The 9647-nt window shown below is 43.0% G+C and overlaps 1 protein-coding gene across 1 annotated transcript in view; it reads left to right on the top strand.

Annotated features, from left to right (window-relative positions):
* Positions 1-148: 148 nt before the first annotated feature.
* The window catches only part of LOC118412632, a 14917-nt gene continuing 5418 nt past the window's right edge, over positions 149-9647 (top strand). The window contains exons 1-3 of the mRNA XM_035815623.1: positions 149-456; positions 6607-6740; positions 7442-7580. Coding sequence (XP_035671516.1) covers positions 378-456; positions 6607-6740; positions 7442-7580 — 352 coding nt within the window. The 5' untranslated portion in view covers positions 149-377. The remainder of the gene's footprint in view (positions 457-6606; positions 6741-7441; positions 7581-9647) is intronic.

Raw genomic sequence — 9647 nt, 5'->3', positions numbered from 1 at the left:
GACTATTTTCTTATTGTCGAACGTCTATGACGGTAATAAATCTTGTTTGCTGTAACAGAATTTCGGCTCTCATATCATAGAAGCCAGGGAGTCATAAAATGTTACAATCTTCCACCCGAAGCCCATACATTGATGTCTGACATCAAGTTCCAACGTTCATTGTCAGTCATTCGGCGCATGAGTGACATCTAGCGATTTAGTACTGAACTGCAGTCTCTGGAGACGTGACCCCTTGTCGTTCGTTGACCCCAATTGTCGCTTGTCACTTCCGCCTCTCGGCTCCCGAAGCCCCCGTCCCTTCCCACCTGGCTTTCCGGGCGCCTCGTCTCCGACTCCGCCGACTTTTCACCGCCCATGGGTCCCTAAGGACGCCGAGGATGGAACCCCGGACCGTCTGTGCGACGTGTTTGCTGCTGGTGGTCGCTGGTTCGATTCCCGCAGCTGCACAGTCAACAGGTAGTTGGTTCCCTTATCTTAATTTGCAAACTAGTGTCTATGTTAGACCGACCTTTGACCCCTCAAGCTACAGGCGTTAACTAACAACGATAATGTAGAGTAATCTTGATTGTTATCAAGTACATAAAGGACCTCTTTCTTAGTTTTGAAACAACATTTCAAGTTAGATATACAGTGTTTGCCTACTCGCTACAGTAATATAGAATAGAGCTGCCACTACTACGTGCCTGTGAAGCTGGTGTGTTGAGCAAAAGGGCGGTTATTCCACTTGACAAGCAAAGATATTGTCAGACAGATAGACTATGAAAATTTTAAGGCTGGCCTGACTCGGTGGGACTTTTCGTGGTCACTGTAGAGTACTGATCCCATTTGCACCCTTTGTAGTTGAATCGCTGACTGTGCATGAAAGTATTTCACCCGAAGCCTTGCGTAGAGCCAGTAGAGGCTATTTAAAGTTTCACACAGGATGCGTCGAATTCAAGACTAAAATACGACGCAAGGATCTGTATTCCTTTAAGAAAGAAGTTTCTATCGTCTTATATGTTGACCCCAAAACACCAGGGTAACTATGACCTTCAGGGCGTTATTTGAAGGTCACACAGTGGGTCGTTCATGTGTGACGTCACAGACCAGAGCCGTTCTTAAAAAGAGACACAAAAGAAAGTTATCTGGTTTGAAGCAGGACTTCGCTCACTGTTTGTTTTGCTAGTCCGGTGATGCGAAATATCCGTGTTACTCTATGCGGGCGATTAACTTGCTGTAACGTTATCCGCAATTATACTAATAGTCGACTGGTGCAACCACTTCTTGGGGGTATTGTTATACCCCTGTCACATTATCCACGTTTTTCGGGTGTATCGATGGAAGATCGGCCATTTTTCAGATCGACAGAGGATTGCGTGTTTTTTTTCACCTGAAAACCGTCCCTGCCACATATAAGCTATACTTTGTACCGTGTACAATTGTTGTGTAATGAAGTTATTATTATAAGCGAGGCTCGGGCGAGTGCCGCAGAATCATCGTCCGATCGATTTTCGCCAAATGTGACAGGGGTATAAGCACAGCAAGACTCGAAGCAGACATAAGGATACTGCTTTGCTATGATTTTGTAAAGGGATTTCTTGGAAACTAGCTACTCACTTAACTGAAGTGATTCTATATAGAGTCATACATAAATAAATGGATGAAATAAAAACAAAAGACAAAAATATGGATGGCTAATTTTCGTCGTTGGGAACCCGTTTTGGGAACATTGCTATACTGTCCAGTGGTGTTGTACTGAAAAAGAGTACTAATGTTACAAAAGTCATGATACTACAACGGGAATGAACAGTGTCATAACATCTGCTTGGAGATTAAACATACAAACTTCGCAGGCACGCTTCGGTGGTTGATTATACCGTGCGACCTGTCACACCTTACCTAATCACAATAAATCGAATGCCACGTCTTGTCTACACAGTATCTAAAAAGAATTCCTTACAGTAATTTGAGAATAACATATTCCAGTCGTGTGCGACCGTACATATTTTAGACCTTACTTCAGACGTCGTTCTTCTTCCACAGTGGCATGAAAAAAACAGGGTCTGTTTATTTTTGTAACATTACCTATAGGCAGGTGCGCTGATTAAAGATCGTGTCAACAAGCGTAATTGTTACGTTTCCTGTATCCGTGTTTGGCATATACAGTTGGATCTTGCCACCAGTCAAAGTATTGCAGACTTTGTTACCTTCGCCAGGGAAGTTTTGTTAGCGTTTGTGTGTATCTGTCTGTGAACACAGTGATTATCTTGATATTTATTATGTAGTTCTTGATGAAACCTTGAAATGATTAGATTTATTTTGCCCTCTACAACGGCTTGTGTTAGTTTTATACGATGGGTTTCGGTGACAATGAGGATGCAGTAGTTTCGAAGATTAGACACTCAGGAAATCGGCGTTGACAAACTTGTCTGTCAACATATTTGTGTATTGTCTAGTTAATTTGTCCCGATTCTTCGATTTGGGAAACTACCGGCCTTCAACATAGTATTTCATCTCTCACCTTTAAGTCAAGAAAGAAAAGAACTTTTTTTCTCCTCACCAGTCTTGCTTTTCTTATCTCGTAATTGTTTTAGTAATTTAATAGAAATTTTGTCTCAAGTAGTTTTAGGGCATGCAAAAATCAGGGGTGAATAATTACCCAAGAGGGTAAAATTTTCACCAACTTCGCCGGCAAATGTTACCCTCCATTGGCAAAACTCTGATGGAAAATAATTCTCACTATTTACTAGTACCTAAATTCTACTTTTTTTTAATGTCAACCGACGTTGTTTGTCCGGTGGACACTAACTTGGTGCTAGGCACAGACAGGCACACTTTCCGGAATCATTTATTAAACCCAAACAGCCCATGAGTCAGTTTGGAAACACGTAGCCGGGTGAGAAATATTCGTTATGCATTAACGAAACAGATGTGACGGGGGCAGGGTCGGTCCGGGGGTTGGCAGGGCGCCCCGTGAACGCTTTGAATGGAATCCAACATGCAGGAATCAGGCCATGTTGATTTGATTATATGGATGGCATCCACTTGGAGCACCAAAAACTGATGCAAGCGTGCGAAAAAAAATGCCCTACATTATATTAGAATGTTTTTTATACAATGATATACGCAACTCTTTTACCAGTGCTCTCAATGTAGATACACGATGTAAACAGTTAACTAACAACCTGTTTGTACGTATATTGACAACCACAGACAACATTGTACAACAAAAACTCTGTGAGTTCGCATACACATGTTTTAAGAAAAGGGAAGAGGCATGTAAACGTTAGATATAGTGATAGCATAGCTCCGGATGTATTGTTTATTCACCTGTGATACTACATGTAATAGTATCCCATCATGGGATCTGCTGCATTTAGCCCACATGGGCAAGAACATGCAAATAAAGATCATCATTATGAAATCTTCATTATGAAAATTGGCCAGGAAGGCTGAACAAAGGACTAAACAGAGTCACATTCGTGTGCGATTTTCTGAACCTGCTATTCAAATCTATAGCTGCCGAGTCTCATTGTCCTCCCGTGATACCAGGCTGCGATTTTTATTGTCGTCGATAATTAAGAATACTAGTAGTAGTATACTGCCTGTTTTCCTCAAAAGATAGTTGCTGAAGTTTGTAGGACATATTCACGACTTTCACAAGAATGCCGTAAAGTTTCATTTGCTTGATTAGTTATCCTACAGTATGGCAACTATACCTAATTCCGTGCAAGTCCTTTATTTTGGCACGGGAATTGGATCTTCGAAATCATCAATGAATGAATGAAAACTTGTACAAGACGTTGTATACACTCTGGGTTAAGTGCAGGTCGCAATAAAAGAACAGTTTACAGGTATGTAATATGTGTATTTATAAAATGTAAGCCTAGCATTAGAATTTTACTCTCAAATACTAGTTGAAATACACTTATCTAATGTACGGAACCGATTTTTCTCGCTAGCACGCAGTACACCGTGCAAGACCCTGCCCTGTATACGTATTATCATGCTGAGCTCGTGCACAGAGAAAAGGGTCAAAGGTCATTCATCCGGGCGTGACAGAACCATTGACACCGTTCCAAGTTCTGCCTCGGTTTGGCAGAAATCCACTCAGAATTGGGCCGCAGGGGCAGCGATTATCTCCAAGCAGATGTTGGATGGAGAAATCGTCACCCTCTCTTACTGTCATCCAATCCAAGCCCTCTTTAAAAAAACAAGCAAGCCAAACAAGCAAAAATATTCCTCTCCACATCTACTTGGCGCTTGCGGCTTTGAAACGATGCATAGGACTTTTCTGAACATCCGGTAAATAGTTAAAATTTGTGTTCTGACCTTCCAAAATAGATTGCTTAATACTTTTCGAATTTAGATTGACCTGAATTGTGTACATGGACGGACTTTTATAAACAACAGAAATCTTTATTGGCAAACAAAAGTACAAGGGAACATTTTCGGAATAAACAGCGAAATGGGCATAATCTAAGGTGTATAAGGTGAGGTGTATTTGTTAACGAAAATTAAGGAAATAAAGTTGGATTACAAAAAAGAACAACTCCAGAACAAACAAAGAAGGCGTGTAGAGCGTACAGTAAACTCTCGTCGAGGGAAAATAATTCTTATTGCAAGTTTTGATGAACGAACTCTAACGAAAACACAACCTTCTTGGCGAAGGTAAAAGACCTCCTAGCCTCCGTAGCAGGGTCTCTGTGGCCTTTTTGGGGCTCATGATACACTTTTGGGCTCATAATACACCTTTTCTGACTGCCTCTTGGGGGCTGGCAGTCAGAAAAGGCCAGCAATCAGTGACCCAGTACAAATAGAAATGGCCAGCAAAATGAGCCCATAAAAAGGCCCCAGAGAGCCTGCTATGGAGGCTAAGAACCTCCGGTATCTTTTCCTGTGATAGACAGCACTAGAGAAGAGAATAGTCTTCGGTCAGGTTGGGACTTTTGGAATTTGTTTGTGTCACTCTTTGTTGATGGACATATCTGGTGTCTGTAGGTTATGCATTGCTCTAAAGGTCTAATCTCACTGCACTTGGGGCACCGGTGCGGCACTGGGGGTTCGAAGGATTACTCAAGATGTCACCATATACCGACGAATTGAAGCGGTTAGAGAGGCAACAACAACAACAACAACAACAACAACGAACTTCAGAGATAAAGAACAAATTTTCTTGCGATTTGTGCATTTCGTTGTCGTCTAAGTGTGTTGATTTAGGCTAAATGCGTAAATCAGATAATTTAGTGCGCACGAGCCATGACCTCTGCCCCCTGGCTCACGTGACCCATTCTGTCTCAAATGTGAAGTGTAGGACAGACGTAGATCGCAGAGTTCCTTTTTTATGGGTGCTCAGCACGCTTACTGTACTCTCCTCTCACCAGCAAACTCCCTTCGGGCTTGGTCTTGGTGGTTGGTCACCCTTCTGAACTCTGAACATTAAAAGTTCCATTCCAAGCCCACTCAGGTCTCCTTGCTGTCATGAGTGAGAGTGCAGATAATTCATACTTTTACGTATGACGCAATATCTAAGTTATAAAAAATCGGCGAAAAAAACACAACAGTGCCGCCGTGAACGAACCCCGCAGTGCCGCACTCGTGCGATTATCTAGGTATCTGTTCACTTTTACTTTGAAGGTAGATACACTTGGTGCAGGTTTAACCTATCTCTTGGTTGAGAAGACTATACAAACAGAAGACTTGTGGCAGAAGAATTTGGTCTGTTTGTTGGTAGAATCTCACCTCTTCAGTCAGTGCGTCTGCTGTTGTCACCGGCGCGTGATATCTGGACGATTGTGCAGAGTTATAGAACAGACAGGGACAACTGTACTCAGTTACTGGGTTCTGGGGTTTTCAATAATAAAAAGATTTTGCCACTAGGTGAGCCGAGGTATGGTCAGAGCGCGCATACACACACATACACATACACGCGCACGCACACAAAGCAAGTTCTACTTACACATACCCACGGACAAACGCATACATACATACATACACACACACACACACACACACACACACACACACACACACACACACACACACACACACACACGCACACACACACACGTACGCACACTCACACACACACGTTCAGCGTCGTTGGTGGCCGCCCTACGGACTCTAAGGCCAGAAGTCCGGCAGAAGAGCGACTGTTTTCCCCCGGTAGAAGCCCGCCGGGCCTGCCTGTTCACCAGACCGGACCTTGTTTACCGTCAACACGGCAGAGACACCTGCAAGCCGATCTTATCTCACAAACAAATAACGTGAAAATAAGGATGCCCCATTTTCGATCTAATAGATCTCAATAATACGCATGTACGTAAACAAACCTATGGCCGCAGTCCATTATTATGAAACTAGACATCATGCATGGAATTTTTTTCGATGCTAAGAGAACGATTTGGACAATCTTTAATAGTGACTACTAGTAGTTTTATCAGATTCATAGGTAATGAGGTTGGATATGGTCACGAAGCCGCCATGCGACAAGGAGCAGTATAGCCCTTTCTAGAAATATGTGACAAGTGAATGTCTCCAAGCTTGTCCACGAAGAAGTTTATTTGTTGATTCGGAGTACGAGTATCACTTTTTTGATTTCTTTTCTTCGATTTTTTTTTCTCCCAGGTCTTCCACCTGCCTGTATCAAGATGAGCCACCCTGAGGTAGTACCGGTGACGGCCGCCGGGGGCGTCCTGACGTCGCCGTACTTCTCGGACCACCACTACCCAACTCACCTGGACTGCTTGTGGAGATTATCGGTGAGATTGGCCTCCAACCTTTCTTAATAGGATTTCTTTACGTGTCGTTACAGTCGCCATACTGGTTGGTTAATAGAAGAAAAGTTTCAAATAGATTCAAATGTACATGTTTTTTGAAATTCACATTTACATTTACCTGTCATCACAGTCGCCATATTGGTTGGTTGATAGAAGAAGAGTTTCAAATAGATTCAAATGTACATGATTTTTACAAAATCACATTTACATAGCAACTTCCAGGTTTAGCCATAGATATTGTCTGGAATTGTGTGGCGTAACATCAGAGTGTTCGGTTCAGAACCAAGTGGTGACGGGTTCGCACCATCCAGTATAATCTCACCTACCTTATGCCCTTAGGAAAGGCACTTAACACGACTTCCCTCACTTCATCTAGGTGTAAAATATGGGTACCTGGCTTCACTTGGGGTGGGTGAAAAATGCGGTTAAGGCTTCCAATACTGTACAGATAGTCTATGGGACTACCTTTACCTTCGTCTGTTCTTTGTATGTGTTAAAGTAAGTCACTGGACTTGAGTGCAGTGCCATATTGTCTGTCTGAAACCAAAATCGAAAAAAAAAAAACTACGAACAACACAAACTATCGATATCATGACGCCTCAGACACAAGGTAGCTATACCATTAAGTCACACGGGTAAAATTCACTTCTTTTTGTTAACGCTCAATGGATTTTTTACCTTAGAGCGAGGATGGCTTTTACCCCATCGTGTTGGTGGAGCAGTTTGACCTGGAGCCGCGAGGGGGCGGTCCTAACCACGACTGCAAGGACGCCTTCATCGTCCACTTCACGGATCTTGGTCCTGACAGGGGCGAATACGGAGGTAAAGATACGTCGTATCCACAGGATGCTTATATCATATCTGCACATTTTATATTCAAGTTTAGAAAAATTCATTTCAAAGAAAAAGAAACTCCTTCCTTAAACACTTAAAAAAATTAAAAAAAAATCATTTGAAAAAAAATCGTCTCTAAACCAAACAATAATTTCAGCAGTCTTAGATAAACGGTTTATTTCACATGTCTCCAAGACTCGAAGATCCCGATGTGTTTCTTAGACAAGTCGTTTAGATTGCAAAAAAACAACAACATAATTTCAGCAGTGTCTAATACAGAAGAAAAAAACTTTATTGCTCGACAATTGTATATGATACGATGTATGGCAACAGCTATTACAAAAAGTCAAAAAAGGGGTATAGAATAAATCTTATATGAGTCTTAGTTATAAAAGAATCATTATTACCTCTGTGGAAAATGGAGGTATTGTTTTTGTTTTGGTGTGTATGTCCGCATGTTTGTAGTCAACATAACCCTCAAACCTCTGGGTGAAATGAAACAATATCAAGTATGTGGATAGGAGTTCGGAAGACGAAAATTAAGGTCGATTTCGGGCCATGTGGTGTATGACCTTGTTTCTTCATATTCCTGCTGTTCTCAGATCTAATCTCCAACCAGTTCCACGGTGCGTAATGTATAGTATCAAACTTCCCGTAGGATCTGGCTTCATTCGGTTCCAACAAAGGCTATTAACATCCAATTGTTGCCTAATCAAATTGTGCTTGCCGATGAGGTGTCAATTGCCGAAATTGCCCTCCGCCTGGCTTTGCCCGCGCGCCCCGGCAGACGTGTCAGCTGGGTGACCGTTACAGGAAGTCATGATACCAGTCACTGCGCGAACCGTTGGTTTTGCCAGTTTGAACCATGGACGAAAAAGTTAGTCGTATCGTTCGAGACGTCTGGAAATTTGAGCCACGAGAACCTCAGTTGCGGGCCACTGTCGCGGCCCTGGAAGGAAAAGATGTGTTTGCATTGCCATTGTCATTGTCATTGTCATTGATACTGGCTAGGGAAAGTCGTGTATCCCATTACTTTGCGTCCGCGAGCCTCGACTTGTTGTCGTCGTCTCACCGTTGCGAGAAATTAAGAAATAGCGGATCAAAAAGCAGACACAAACTGCAAGAAACTTTAGAATGCCCGCTTGACTCCAATAGCCGGCTATACTCCCTGGCCAGCTTTGGTACTATCGTATGGCACCGTAGGATATGCTTGGAGATTACTCAGATCCTGCAGTGTGTCTAACTCACACCATATTGACTTCAAACTTGCAACAACAGTGTATTGCCATTAAACACGACTTTCCTCACTTCACTCAAGTGAAAATGAGTACCTAGCTTCGGCTTGGGCCGTCCTTCGGATATGACGTTAAATGGAGGCCCCGTGTTCGGGGAGAGCAACACCCCAAGCACGTTAAAGAACCCGCCACATGTGCGAACATCCACCCGAGTGGATCAAACTATTCCGGCCAAAATAGTGGTAGAGAATCTCCCGAGCAGCCCTCGTAACCCCTGCTTCGCCTATTGGATCAGCTCACTCATAGTGAGCAATTGGGCTGGTCTCAATCATGATGTTTCAGACCTAGGGCGAAGAGTTGCTGTTACAGTTCCAATCATGTAACCCGTAACCTTGAGTGGCCTTCATGGCCTTGTTACGTGGTGACCATTGAGTAAAAAAAAAGAAAATTCGCTACGACCGCGTGGCGCGTTGGTACACCCGATCCCTCGATCTCCTAAATTAAGCAACGCGCGGTCCGGTCAGTTCTTAGATGGTAGTCCCCCAACCAAGGACGACCGGATTGTTGTAGCCTCACGAAGCTTTCCACTATATCGTCTTCCGGGAGGGACGTAAAGAGGGACGAGGAGGTGCATCGACCACGTTTAACAGCATCATTACTCATGATTTGGGTACTTACTGGCTGCCCAAATACACCTGGTTATTATTATTATTATTACCTCCATGAAATGTCATGGAGGTTATATTTTACCCCGCGTTTGTGTGTCTGTGTGTTTGTGTGTGTGTAAAGAGGGACGCGAAAGATGCTTTAACACAAGTGG

The sequence above is a fragment of the Branchiostoma floridae genome, chromosome 3, assembly GCF_000003815.2.
Source record: "Branchiostoma floridae strain S238N-H82 chromosome 3, Bfl_VNyyK, whole genome shotgun sequence".
Taxonomy (NCBI): domain Eukaryota; kingdom Metazoa; phylum Chordata; class Leptocardii; order Amphioxiformes; family Branchiostomatidae; genus Branchiostoma; species Branchiostoma floridae.
Note: the sequence above shows the minus strand (reverse complement) of the source record. Positions and strands in the feature narration are given on the sequence as shown.